This window comes from Notamacropus eugenii, chromosome 7 (assembly GCF_028372415.1).
Source record: "Notamacropus eugenii isolate mMacEug1 chromosome 7, mMacEug1.pri_v2, whole genome shotgun sequence".
NCBI lineage: Eukaryota > Metazoa > Chordata > Mammalia > Diprotodontia > Macropodidae > Notamacropus > Notamacropus eugenii.
The window spans coordinates 141828002-141842970 of record NC_092878.1 but is presented as its reverse complement, the minus strand read 5'-3'; the positions used below and the strand labels follow the sequence as shown (position 1 = coordinate 141842970).

Genomic DNA, 14969 nt, shown 5'->3' with positions numbered 1-14969 from the left:
TAAATGTGGGAAATGAGGTCTTTATCAGAGAAACTTGATGTAAACTTTTTTATATTACTTTTATGTCTATTGTACTTTTTAGCAACATGCAGTTTCCCCAATTATCTCTTTTAATTAGTTCTATTTTTTTGCCTTGCTTTTCCTAAGATTATGAATACTATACCTACCTTTTTTACTTCACCTGAAGTATATTAGATTCTGCTCCAGCAGAAAATTTATTTTAACTCTGTGTACAGCTTTAAGTGTGTCTCACGACAAAACAAAACAAAATACAGATTGTTGGATTTTGGTTTCTAATCCATTCTGCTATCTGCTTCAATTTTATGGGTGAGCATCCCATTCATATTCACAATTTGAATTACTGTGTCCCTCCCACCACCCCATTATCTTCTGTTTCTGTCTCCCTTTGTCTCTCTGTCTGTCTCAGTCTCTTCCCCCCCTTCCCCTGCCCTTGTCTGTCTTCTTGTCCTGTTCCTCCTTATCTATCTTGTTTGTACTCACTGCCTCCCTGAATCCACCTTTCCCTTTATCACCTTCTCACCTCTTTTTCTCATCCCCTTCCTCTCCTATTTCCCTATTTCATAAGTTATATTTCTATACACAACTGAGTGTATGTGTATACATAATATCTATGCATCTATATGGATTTGTATATATGTATATACATATATCTATATCTATATTTACATATTCTCTCTCCTTTAAACCAATTCTGATGAAATTAAGGTTCAAGAATTATCTGCCACTCCACAGCCACTTTCCTTCCATTGTTAAAGGTCTTCCTTACCTGCCACTTTTATGTGAGAAAATTCCCAAAATGACTAGTGTTATTAAATGGAATGGCTTATTTTTTTTGTCCAAGCCAAAGAAAAATTTCTTGAACTTTTTTTTTTTACAGCATTTGACATGGTTAACGATTTCTCCCTCTTGATATTCTCTCTTTCCTTGACTTCCATGACTTTGCACTGCCACAGTCCTCCATTCTTTCTGACCACTCTCTTACCTCTGTTAAATATGAGGAAAAAGCATTGTTTTCTCCCTGCCCTTCTCTTGTACCTCTGCGTTGTTTCTCCAAGTGGCAATATGTGACTGAGACTTCAAGTGAAGGTGGGGCTGGGTATTCTCTATCTGAGCATCATGTTGACTATACCCATAGGGCAACAAGTGTAGGGGATGGAAATAAATGAGTTTACATCTAGATCCCTGGTTACTTTTTTCTTCTCTTGTATTTGATCTTTCCTGATTTTATATGAATAATCAATCATACTGCAGCTCAGGAGATAAGAGTGCCAGGGGTGGAGTCAGGAAGACCTGAGTTCAGATCCAGCCTCAGTTGATTACTAGCTGTGTTATCCTGGGTAAGTCACTTAACCAGTTTGCCTCAGTTTCCTCTGTAAAGTGGGGATAATAATAGTCCCTGCTTCACAGGTTTATTGTGAGGATCAAATAAGATGACAGTAATGCACTTAGAACAGTGCCTGGCACATAGTAGACTCTATAAATGTTAACCATCATTACTATTATCATTATCCTGAAATGGATATGTCCAGGCTTAGAGATGAGCTTGTAAGTTCAAGAGGTCTGGGGGTTCTAGGTCCCATTAGAATAGAAGGGAACAGTTTTTAGCAACTAATCTAGAGCTTTTGAAGAGAATGACCACTCAGAAGAGCATTGACCCAAGCTTTACCAGCAAACATGTACTGGGAATTGTTTGGACAATGTAGTCAAGGTGAAATGAAGTCCTGAAAACTACTTTATGTTCTGATGAGGTTTAAGTATCTACCTCCCTGTCAACTGTAGCAGTAGTTAGAAATTAAGTTAATGAATCCTGGTTTCAGTCTTTCTGGTAATGCATACTTATTCTTATATTTAGCATTTCTTTTGTATATAGGAATAAATTGCCTGTACTATGTCTGATTTATATAGTCCACTGAGTACCTTTTGACCCTTCCTTTTTGGGGAAACCTTAGACATGAGATAAATTAATTTTCTATAAGTTTATTTGTCCCTGAAGCTTTGGGCTGGGGATTAATGTGTAAAAGAGAGTTAATGAATAACAGAACTTGGAACCTAAGCTCTCTCTCAGCAGAGAGGTTCCCTAGGACTTAACCTGTTCCAAACCATGTAGATGAATACAGAACAGAAAATAGCACAATGCCATGGGTCTATCAATGGTTTCTCAAGATTTCAGGAATAGTATGAGTTTAACCAACTTATTATTTCTATGGAAAAAAGCCTTCTTGCAAGATGGTCAATAAAACCTTCCATCAAGGTAGCTTAGGCCTTAAGTCACTGGCCAAAGAAGCTTTAGCACATGGGACCCTTTCTGAACCTGAGCCTCTCTTTCTGGATTGTGTCTCTTTTTCTTTAAATAATTGTGAGTAGCTGCTCTTATGGTCCACAATAGACAGGTGGCTATTAACTGTGTGTGTGCAGGGGGAGTTGAAAGGGAGACAGCTTCATCTCAATTTCAGTTTACTTTACATACCAAGACATAAATTGTTTTTTTTTTTAATTTTACATCAGGGTCAGGGTTCCATTAATTATCTCACCCATTTAAAAGTATTTACTTTGTTAATAAAGAACTCTTCCTGATGGAATCAGTCAATCATAAGTGAACAGAGTTAAAAACCTGCTTGAATCAATTAAAGATATTTTTGTGAAAGACTTGCTCAAACTCTAAGGAATGCGTTAAAAAAAAAAAAAGGAAGAGCTACCTCAGAACCACATAGAGATTCTGATAGGAGTAGGGTCATATAGTGGCAAGCCAAGAACTGGAAGCAAAAAGAGGGGGGGAAATGACTGAGGTATGACAAAATAAAAAAGACCTATAAAGGATGATCATTAGACATACAGGTATTATGAAGCAGAAGACCAGAGCTGATGAAGCCTCTCACTCACCACCACGTCTGCTCCTCAAGAATGGATGGAGGTCCCAAGGAAAGCTGCACTTTTCCACTCCTGGAGCCTGTCTTATAATCTGCTGTTTCATTACCCAAACTTTTCCAGTAAACCTGAATTTAATTCAACCACAAAGAGGCCAGAAGATAATTAGAGAGAGATTTGCACACACACACACACACACACGCACACACTTGTGTGCGTGTGTGTGTATGCATATGTATATATGTATATGTATACATGTAAATTTAGGCTGAGAATAAAACTTCTGGCAAAATGTTAGGAATTTTCCTACCTGGGGGCTTAGAGAGATTGCAGGTGAACATGAATTTGATTTCTCATCTAAAACAAACTCCTCAAAGCAGCAACAAAAGCAACCACTGGTTCTTGATGCCTCTAGAATAGATATAAATTTACTATTATAATAGCGTGATTTATCGTCTACATAAAAGCAATCCCAAAGTAATCAACTGCCCATAAAGGTATAATAAGCAACAAGCAGTTAGCAAAAAGTGCCTACTATGTGCCAGGTAGTGGGAATACAAAGGTATTTATCCCTGCCCTCAAGGAGCTTATATTTTATTAGAGACAACATGTTATTAGAGTGAAGGACTGGACTTACAGTTTTATTGTCATGGAAACTCCCAGGTGAAGAAATTCTATCAACATAGGTTGTGACCTTCTGAAACTTTTAGTCTCGATGAATTGAGAAGTTGAGATTTGTGCCATGCGACAGAGCCAGGATGTGGATGACAGATCTTTCTGGGTCCATGGCCAGCTCTCCATCTACTAAAAGTAAATACAGGCATGCCTTGATTTATTGTGCCTTGTTTTATTGAGTGTCCTTGTATTTATTTTATTTGTCTGTTTTTACAAATTCAAGGTTTGTGGCAACCATGAATTGAGCAAAGTCTTTGGTGCCATTTTTCCAATAACGTGCTCACCTTGTATCTCTCTGTCACATTTTGGTAATTCTCACAATATTTCAAACTTTTTCATTATTATATCTTTATGTTGATCTGTGATCAGTGATCTTTGATGTTATTGTAATTTTTGGGGGGTGCCAAGAACCTCACCCATATAAGATGGTGAACTTAATACATAAATGTGTTCTGACTGCTTCACCTATTGACCATTTCCTGTCTCTCTCCTTATTTCCTGAGACTCAAAAATATTGAAAGGAGGTCAGTTAATACCCCTCCAGTGGCCTCTAAGTGTTCAAGTGAAAGGAAAAATCAATCTATTTGGCAAACTTCACTATTGTCTTAAGAAACTGTCACAGCCACCCAACCCTTCAGTAATCACAAACTTAATCAATCAGCAGCCATCACCACTGGGGTAAAACCCTCCAAAGGTACTTTTGTGACTTGCTGAAGGCTCAGATGATGTTTAGCATTTTTAGCAATAAACTGTTTTCAAATTAAGGTATGTACATTGTATTTTTAGACATAATACTACAGCATATCTAATAGATTACAGTATAGACTAAACATTAACTTTTATATGTACTGAGAAAGCAAAAATTTCATTGCTTTATTGTAATTTTCCCTTTATTGTAGTGGCCTGGAACCAAACTCAAAATAGCTCTGAAGTATAACTTCAATGTATAAATATGACTTATACACAAGTATAAGATAATTTAGGGGTTGAGGGAACTAGAAGCTGGGGAAGTGTGAAATCAGCTGAAGCCTCCCGTAGGAGGCTGATATTCCATCCCTTCTCTTCTAACAGATCACCCCTTCTGTCATCCTCACTCTCATCATTTTCAATCTCTCCCTCTTTACTGGCTCATTTTCTGTTGACTATAAACATACCCATGTCTCCCCCATTCTGAAAAAACCCCTTCACTTGATTCTTCTGCAAATCCCTGATAACTATTATCCTATATCTATTATGTCCAAGATTGGGGCCTCTACTTTCTCTCCCCTCACTCTCTTTATCCCGCACAACTTGGCTCCTGACTTTATCATTCCCCTGAAACTGCTCTCTCCAAAGTCATCAATAATCTATTCATTTCCAAATCCAATGGCTTTTTTCTCTCAATCCTCATTCTTCACCTCTCTGCAGCCTTTGATACTGCTGAATCCATCTTTCCTTGATGCTCTCTCCTCTCCAGGATTTTGGGACACTAACTCTCATGGTTTTCTTCCTATCTATCAGACCTATCTCAGGCTCCTTTGCTGTGTCCTGTAGATGTCCTCTTCTCTTCTCCCTCTACATTTCTCTACTTAGTGAACTCATTAACTCCCATGACCATCCCTATGCTGATGATTCTCAAATATACCAATCCTCTTCTACCTTCTCAGCTTACCTCCAGTCTTGCATGTCCAACTGCTTCTCAGACACCTCAAACTAGATATCTAGTAGGAATTTTAAACTCAACACATCCAAAACAGAACTCATTATCTTACCCCTTAAACAACACCCTGCCTACACCTTCCCAGGTCCTTAGATTTATCACCCAAGAGCCATCCTGAATTTCTCACGATCTCAACCCCCTACCCCCAATATCCAAGCTGTTGCCAAAACCTTTCGATTTCATTTTTGCACTCTCTCTGGATCCTGACACGGCCCCCATCCTGAGTTATATTGCAGTAGCCTGTTAGGGGGCCTGCCTGCCTCTCCCCCAACTCCAATCTTCTTCCATTTTGCCACTAAAGTGGTTTTCCTAAATCGAAGCCTATCATCTCCCCCACTCAATGAATTCCAGAGGTTCCAATTGCCTCCAGGATCATGTGCAAAATGTTCTATTTGGCATTTAATGCCCTTCATAATCTACCCCTCTCCTGCTTTCCCAGCCTTCTCACACCTTACTTTCCTCCACCTACTCCTCTATTCTGTGACATGTGGCTATTCCAGGAACAAGACCCTCCATCCCTGGGCTCTGGGCGTTCTCTCCCGATGTCTTAGTTCCTGGAAGGTTCTCTCCCTCCTCCTCTCCAACTACTGACCTTCTTCGCTTCCTTTAATTCCCAATCACAATCCCCCTTTCTGGGGCCCATCTCCAGTCCTCCTGATCTGCATCTTGTCACTGGACCCAGATGGTTCCTGAAAAGAGAGTGAGGCTGGTGACTTTGCACAGCCCTCCTTCACTTAAATCCAGTTCTCTTGTAAGTCATGGCATCACCTCCCTGACGTCAAGGTCCTCTTGGAGAACTAAGGGCAAACAACAACAAAATCCCCCTTTCTGCAGTAAACCTTCACCGGCTTCTCCTGATTCCAGTGCCTTCCCTCAGTTAATTATGTCCTGTTGGTCCTGCATAGAGCTTGCCTGATCTATATTTGTTTCCACAGTCTCCCTCTTAAGACTGTAAGCTCCCTTTTTGTATCTTCAGGGCTCAGCACCGTGCCTGGCACACAGTAGGCGCCAGACTGACTGTAGACCGATCAGACCTTTCCTGGAGCATCCTCTGGGCTGAGCATCTTCCGTGCCTCGGGCGGCCAGGCCAGGGGCAGCGCGCGCCCTCCCCCCCCAACCCCTGCCGTCCCAGCTCCGCGCAGCGCTCCGAGCCGGGGGGCGGGGGTGGGGATGGGGGCGTGGGCGGCCGGGGGCGGGGGGAGGAAGCCGAGCCCGCCGCGGGAATGTGGAGCAGTCGGGGGCGGGGAGCGGCGGGCTGCGGCGGCCAGGGGAAGAAAGGAACATGGCTCCCGCCGCTGGCGGAGCGGAACCGGGGCCGCAGTGACCCGCCGCCCGCCGGCCCGCCATGGTCAACCCGAGCCGCGTGAAGCCCCAGCTGGAGGCGGGCGCGCCCCGCAGAGCCGAGCCCTCGGCGGCCCGCGCCAGACTGAGCGGGTCCGCCCCCGGCGCTGACTGCAGCCTCGCGGCCCCGGGCCTCCCCTCAGCGGGCGGCCTCCGGGAGCCGCGGGGTCTCGACATCGAGATGGAGAGACTCCGCCAGGCAGCCTCCCGGGACCCCCCGGCTGGAGCCTCGGCGTCGCCGTCGCCGCCGCTGTCGGCGTGCTCCAGGCAGGCGTGGAGCCGGGACAACCCGGGCTTCGAGCCGGAGGACGACGACGAGGACGACGATGACGACGAGGTGGAGGGGGAGGAGGGCGGCATGGTGGTGGAGATGGACGTGGAGTGGAGACCCGGCAGCCGTAGGTCCGCAGCCTCGTCCGGGGTCGCCTCCTCCGCCGGCCCCGGCCTGGGGCTGGGCAGCTTCCACGGCGGCAGCCTCCCGAGCGGTCGCCGCCGGAGGAGGGAGGCCCCGGGGACCGTGTGCGCCGGCCCCGCGGGCCCTGGAGAGTCTCTGCACCGCCACCTCCCTCTGGACGGATCGCAGCCGCCGCCGCCCCCGGCCCGGGCGTCCGGGGCCAAGAGGCTGCTGCGGGCACTGCGAGGTGAGGCCGGCCCCGGGACGCGGGCCTGAGCTTGTACGTGAATGTGTGCAGCCCTTTAAGTCAATATCACTGTGCTCTGGAATTACTATATATTGCAGCAGTTACATATTTACTGCGTCGTAGCAACTATGTTGCAAAAAGCCTTCGCTTTGTCGGGAGGAGGGCGGGCGGGGGGACTTTTACTCGAACAATTGCTGAGAGAAAAAAATAACGTCGGCTGGGGCTCCTGGTCTCGATTTTGGGTAGATTTCTGAAATTGACAAATCGGAACTGAGTAATCGATTTGTAGAGAATGGGGGCGGGGCGGGAAGTTATTCGGGCGGTCCCCAAGGGAGGGTGAGAGTTATCCAATTAGCGGATCAGGTAGAAAAGTTTGGTCCCAGGCAGCCTGGGAAAAACAAACAAACCGACCCAAACATTGGATATGGGCTTTCCTTTGAAGGATCAACAGAGAATTGGATTTTGTTGCACACTGTGAATTTAACCACTCGAAAAGCACGTACTCCTTCAAAGAGTCTTTTAAGGAAAGTAGTCTTATGAAATCTTGCTAAAACTTATCTAGCAAGTCCCTTTCTTCTGGAATGTTTTGTCCATCATATGCTCTTTCGATGTTGGGGAAAGAAGCTTTATGAAATATTTCTTTCTAAAACTTATCCAGCAAGTCTCTTTCTTCTGGAATGTTTTCTTTCCTCCACAGTCATGCTGAACTTTTAAACCCTGAGAATGTAGAATTTAAATGTGTGGTGCAAAAGACCAGGAGACTCATACTTAAATTATATTTAAATGTTTCATGTGTTTTAATGTATATCCTAACGGTAGAGTGAGCTATACAGTTCATGATAATGGTACAATTCAAAGGGCTGGGTTCAAATCCATCTGATTGTTAATATTAGTGTGAATTTATGCAAGTCACTTAATTTCCCTTGGTTTCCTCAGCTGTAAAATGAGGTTGTACTAGATGGTAGAGGCTGGAGGCCCAATTCAGATTCTGTGATTGTGCAGATATAAGAGGGTTTGTGAGAAATGAGATAATTTGGGGTAGCATTGTGCTGGTCTTTGAAAGCTGAGCTGAGGAATTTAAACTTCACTCTGTAAACCTTGAGGTATCAACAGCTTTTGATCTGGAGAATGACCTAATGAGGACAGTATTCTAGAAAGATTAATCAAGCAGTAGTGTGCAGGATGAATTAGAGATGAGAATGGAATGGAAGGCCTGGAGATCACAGAATTCCAGAACTGGAAGGCATTTCAGAGGCCATCTATACCCATTCTCTATCTGAATAAGAATCTTGTATAGAACCTGAAAGTATTTCACATGTGCTATTCTCTCATGCAGCTGTGTTTGATAATAATTGTTTGCTTGGTCCGAGATCACTCACATGCATAAGGAACTCCTGGGACTTCTCTCAGTGAATATCCATGTCTTCTTGGAGTTCCAACTTAGAAATCAAATTAAATTCGGAAGCCGGAAGCTGTGCTTTTGGGGAAAATAAACATGACTTGTATAGTTGTCATGGGTTCAGTGAGTCACTACAGAACTCAGGCCTAATTCCTTGGTTTGCAATGAAAAAGATGTGACAGGAAGGAAGCCTCAGGTGGTGAATAGGATCTGTTTAAGGCCATCAGGAGGATCTGGACTCAGAAATTACAGTTAGTTCTTTTTCCCCACTCTCAGCTGAGAAGATGAGACTGAGATGGACTAAAAAAGATTACCAGATTTGGTCATTAAGAGACTGGTAATTTTAGAGAGAGCAGTTTTAGTTGAGTGATGAGGTCAGGAGCCAGATTGCAAAGGGCTGAAGAGTCTGAAAGGACAACTGAGTGAAGACAGGTTTTTCCTTTTTAAAAAAAATTTTTATTAACATCTTTTGTTTTTTTTTAACATCCATATTCCCCAGTATTTCCCTCCCTTCATTCCAGAGAATCATCACTCCTGATAACAAGTTTTAAGACTAAAAAAAGTTCAGAAAAATTAAGAAATGTACAAAATTATGTAAATGTAAAAATGTTAACCAAAAAATGTAAAAAAAAATGAACAAATATAACAAAAATCTGACATTTTATACAGTGTTCCACTCCAATTGTCCACTGCCTTTATAAAGAAGGAGGAAAGAGGTGACTTTTCATTATCTCTTCCTTAGGGCCAAGTTTGGTGAACACACACACACGTATATGTATACAAATATATATTTTTCAATTAACAAAAAATTATGTCTTTTCCTCCCACTTCTCCCTTTCTTAAAAAAAAGAAAAAAGAAAGCTCTTGTATGATGGACATTACCAAGCCAGATCACTACCTGTGTTGACTACCCAAAATATGCCCCAGTTTATACACTGAGGCCATCATCTCTGTGTAAGGAAGTGGGTAGTGTATGTCCTCTGAAATCATATAATCTGGAATCATGTTTGGTCACTGTGGTAATCAGATTTTTTAAATCTTTATAAGTTGTTTGTACAGGAAGTTTTTTAAAAGAAGTTCCGCTAAGAAAGGGAGATTTTCTGTTCTGAAGAATGTTTCTTCCCTAACCCAGAGGCTGTGCTCTTCACTGGTTGTAGTAGGTCTTGTGAAATACTTTCAGGATTTTAGGGTTGCTCAGGTCGGCTGCACGTGGGTCTCATGATGTACTCTGACCGTTGTTCCCTACATGTGAGGAGAAGACAAATCTCTACCACTGTAAATTGCAGAGAAAGTGCCCAATTGTGTTGGTAGAGAGTTTGCTCAACTAAAAGTTCTCTTTACCAATTAAATTGTGGGTCTCATCCCCGACCTTTTTTCTTCTCTTTATTATGGTATAAAGGGGGATTTAGAAAATATGAGTTCTTATGAACACTTTGTATAAAAGAGAACATTAGTGCTGTTATTGTAATTTATTGTCTGACAACATCTAGGAATATAGTTTGCTCATTTACCTGACTGCGCTCTCCTCAGGTTTGCTCATTGGCTAATAAGAATGATGGAGGAGTATTATATCAATACATCACTTGTTGATGTGCTCAGAAATTTGAATTGCAGTCATTGAATTGCACGGATTAGAACAATAACCTATCCTTAAGATAAAATGTAGTAGAATGTGTTCTATGCCTGTATAGCTACTCTAGAATCATGCAGTTCTCTAAACCTGTATTATGCACCTGTTATGTGTGAGTCACAGTGCTAGGTATTGGGAATCCAGGCACCTTGGCTATGTGAGGTAATTTTACCTATTCTTCCTTTCCTTTTCCCCTAATTCCCCTACTGCATGCCTCTTCCCCTTTATCCACTTCTCTTAGATTATCAAAACATAAGAGAATTTCACCCAGATCCTCTGTCTAATTAGAAGCCTTCTATGACCCCTGATAATGATATTGTTATGAGAGGAATGCATGAATCATCTCTCCATATAAGAATATAAACAGTTATAAAGCCTTCCTTAGTCCCTTATGATTGCTTGACTATATGTAACTTTTTAAGCTTCTCTGGACTTTTATGTTTGTATGTCAAATTTTCCACTTAGCTTAGCTCTGGTGTTTTCGTCCATTCATAATTTTGGTAAAGGTCCATTCTTCTCCTTCTCTCCCTCCTCCCTCCCCCAATCAGAGTATATCTTGACTATAAACCTAGATCTTTTACCTTCTGGAATATCATATTCTAAGTTTTGTACTCCATTATAGTAGTGGCTGCTTAATATTGCTTAATCCTGACTATGACTCCATAGTATTTGAATTCTTTCTTTCTGGCTGCTTGCAGTATATTTTCTTTGACCTACAAGTTTAGGATTTTTGATGTAGTGCTGAAGGGTTGTGATTGGAAAAAGTTTAAGAGGCCCTGATTTAGATGAATTTTTATGTTGACCAATACCCTTAACACTATGAATTTCAATTTTATGAATCTTTAAGATGTAAATTTTAGTTAACATGTTAATCATATAACCTTGTAGCATATAACCATGTAACCTTGTAACCTTGTATAACCTTTGTAATGAAAAATAGTTAATGACCTTAACTGGTAGTTCTCTTTTATGATTTTCTAGGTTTTTCCTTGCCATATATGTTATATCTGAAATCTGAATGAAACAGGTTACTTTTTATGTTTTTTTTTCCAATATTTAAGGTCTCTGGGGAACAAGACTGATGGAAGAAAGCAACATAAGCCGAGAGAAATACCTGAAAAGTGTTTTGCGAGAATTGGTTACATACTTTCTCTTTCTTGTGGTTTTATGTATCTGTAAGTAGACCATTTCTTTCCATTATAAAATTTATTTGCTCCCTCAGAAGCCTGTTTAAAAGAAAATATGCTTGCACTCAAAGGGTCAGAGTAAATGTTCTTTCTGATTAGTCATTGTTTTCAGTACAATTCAAAACTCAATGAAGGACTCATGTTCATTATTAAATATTAAGTAATATTTCAGCCTTTTCTGATTGACTAGTTCATTGCTAACTTAAGTCACTTAAGTCTGACGTAATGCTAAGTTAAGGAAATTGGTATTGTACTCTTTTACAAAACTTACTGAGATAAAAGATTTTACTAATTACTATGAGAAATAGAATGGCATGATCCAGCCATGGAGCCATAATGAACTAGGTTTGAGTTCTGACTCCAGTTCATACCAGCTATGTGATTTTTGGCAAGTGACTTAATGGTACCCAAGATGGGCCTCTAAGACTATAGGCTTCTCATTTGCATCCATGGAAAGAATTTCCTCACCAGGAGTTCTCTATGTTAATGAAATCATAGATCTGAACAAAAAGAAAAATACAAAATAATTACTATAAGTATACCGTGAGGGGCAAATAATTTGTTGAGTTTAGCAGTTAGGAAGTCCAGAATGTTATCCTTTGTTTTTAAAATTAGAAATGTAGTTAACAGCAATAAAGCAAATAGATATGCAAACTACAAAAATGAAATCTTATATTAAACCTTGAATATGCCATAGTCTAACAAAATAGGCAGGGTAGCTATGTGATAGAGTGCTGGCCTGAAGTCAGGAGAACCTGAGGTAAAATCCAGCCTCAGTGTGACCCTGGGCAAGTCACCTGTTTACCTCAGTTTCCTCATCTGTCAAATGAGCTGGAGAAGGATATGACAGACCATCCCAGTATCTGTCAAGAAAACCCCAAATGGGGTTATGAACTGTCAGACATGAATGAAAAATGACCAAACAGCAAAGAACTAAATAGGAGCCTGAAGGACGCCAGGTTCTAAGGACATGGATTTAAATCTCACTTTTGAATTTACTGCCTGTGTGGCCTTGGGCAAGTGATTCGGCCTCCCCAGTTCTCTGTTTTCTCATCTGTAAAATGACAAAGGTTGGACTGTATGGTCTTTTAAAGTCCCTTACACTTCTAGAACTATGATCTTAATGATTGGGTTGATATACACACTCCACTGGAGAACTGGTCAAAAGATATAAGCAGGCCACTTTCCAACAAGGAAATGCAGAGTTAGTAACTACATCGAACATGTCCAAGCTACCTAATAAGCATAGGTATTCAGATCAAGATAATCTTAAGATTCCACTTTATGCCTACTATAATAGCAAAAATGCTGTTCCTTAAAAAAAGTTCAGTATTGGTAAACTGCAGGGAAAGTGATATTATAATATGGTGTTGGTAGGCTTATGGCATGGCAAGTTAGGAAGCAAACATTCTGAAGCACGATCTAGCAATGTGCAATGAAAGTCACAGAACTGATCATAGCTTTAGACCCAGATAACCTATTAGTAGGAGTTACCCTAAAAAAATCTGTTATTTATACTAGGTTCAATTTTGGGGGCCTCTCAAAAATCATCCCTCTGTGACTCGTTTTGCCCCACCTAGAGTTCTTTCCAGGAATCCTTGAGTATAACTCATGTCCAGAAGCCCTCAGGCTTACATAAAGGTCTCAGCTTACTTTTAGGCACTCAGGATAATGAGGTATATTGAGTGTAGAATAGTCATTATTTTACACTATGGAAAAATGAAAGATTCAGTAAGCTCCGAGTAGTGAGTCTTCTCTTCCTCCCAGGCACCTGTACAGTCCGTCATACTCATGTGAAAGGGAAATAACTAGAAATGACTAGAGAAACCCTACCCCTCAGACCTGTACATCCAGATGCTCACAGTATGGTGGAGCACAAAGCTCTGACTCTTCTGTACTGACATGAAGTCTCTTGCTACTTCTCCCTCTGGAGAACTAGGGCTTAATCCTATTTTCTTCAAAAAAGCTGGCACTTCCAGAAACTCCTCCTTATCTCTCTAGAAAGCATTTTGTCTCCAACTCTAGGAACCCAACACTGTCCCAATACTATCTCCAAGATTTCAGGAGCAATTTGGCTCCCTCTTGAGGATTGTGATCAACAGCATTTGTTTCAGAAATGTGCTTCTACCTCTTTATAGTTAGATATACTTTCTCTGCTGATGCCATCTTTGGGGCTAGGAGACTCACCATTTGATCTGGTGGAATTACTTATACCCAGGTGCAGGTATCAACCCCCTCTCACCATAGAACAAAGTCTGTTTGCATGTTTCTGGTCTCATATCTCTCTCTCCCTTTACCCATCCCTCACTTTTTTCTCTCTCTCTCCCCATATATAATTCATATTATGTATAATATATTCTCTCCATATGTAACATGATTACATGTAATATGTGATTATACTACATTACATATAATCTATATGGAAAGGGGAAAGAGAGAGAGAGAAGAGAGAAGGGGGAAAAGGAGGGGAGGAAAGGAAAGGGGAAATATGAAAGAGTGAGTGTTTCCTAGCATTTCATTCAAAGTTTGTTCTTTGCAGAGTTAAAGCACTCCAATATTAAGCAGTAATGTACTTAAGGATTAACAGGTCACTCAGCTGAATAACTGGGTTTAAATTTCTATTAAGTGGTTTTTAGGCAAAAGGAGACTTGCCTTACATTATGCACATAAAAGCATTACCCATTCACAATCCTGTTTTCTTACTTCCTGTATGTTTTTGGTGAAAAATCATAAAGCTGGAAAATTTCTTAGAAATCGCCCAGTGTCACCCCATTTTTTTTCAAATGAAAAGCTGAGGTCCAAAGAGGTTAATGACTTGCCCAAATTCACATGTCTAATTATGAGTATGTCTGGGGTGTATTAATTTTAAAATATATTTTTAAATGTCACATTTTTTGAATTTCAGAAGTTCAAAGTTTTAACCAAGTAACATTTTATGTTTTTGTGTGTACTTTTACCATATTCTTTCAGCATCCTTTCATTTAGTAGTATAGTTTATATCATCTCTTTTCTTTAGGATTCATATGTAGTTCCATAGAAAAGTGAATTTTTAAAAAGGTGGTCTTGAGTTGCACCTGACTTCTTAGATAACTTTTATTGCATTATGTAAATAACCATAAACTTGATCAACTCAGTCGCTAGAGCACTATTTTGATGAAGCCACAGGCACTGGGTTTGAGTACTGTGACTCTTATTAGGCTCTCCCTTTTTCATACAATATACCTCAGATTTGCCTGCTTGCCCTTAGTTTCTACTATGGTAAGAGCAAAGCTCAAAACACAAATTCAGAAGAGGATAACAACGTCAAAATGCCTACAGAGAAGCCTTGAAGAGAAATAGAATTGCTCTCAGGCCCAGAAAGAACTCCTGGAGAAAGCTCAAAAAAGATTTTGAAAATCAAGTAAGAGAGATAGAAGAAAAACTGGGAAAAGAAATGAGTTGTGCAAGAGAATCTTGAAGAAGAGTCAATGGTTTGGTAAAGGAAGCACAAAAAATGGAAAAAAGATGTACA

At 40.9% G+C, this 14969-nt stretch overlaps 1 protein-coding gene and 1 long non-coding RNA gene across 2 annotated transcripts in view; one reads left to right on the top strand and one right to left on the bottom strand.

The window, feature by feature from the left end:
* Window positions 1-2890: 2890 nt before the first annotated feature.
* On the bottom strand, window positions 2891-3687 carry LOC140513055 (uncharacterized). The gene is made up of 3 exons (XR_011970055.1): window positions 3524-3687; window positions 3197-3297; window positions 2891-3014 (listed from the first exon to the last, which is right to left on the bottom strand). It is a non-coding gene; the product is annotated as an uncharacterized lncRNA (long non-coding RNA).
* A 2798-nt stretch (window positions 3688-6485) lies between these two features.
* Window positions 6486-14969, top strand: part of PKD2 (polycystin 2, transient receptor potential cation channel) — a 55948-nt gene continuing 47464 nt past the window's right edge. Inside the window, exons 1-2 of the mRNA XM_072622340.1 lie at window positions 6486-7242; window positions 11333-11446. Coding sequence (XP_072478441.1) covers window positions 6606-7242; window positions 11333-11446 — 751 coding nt within the window. The 5' untranslated portion in view covers window positions 6486-6605. The remainder of the gene's footprint in view (window positions 7243-11332; window positions 11447-14969) is intronic.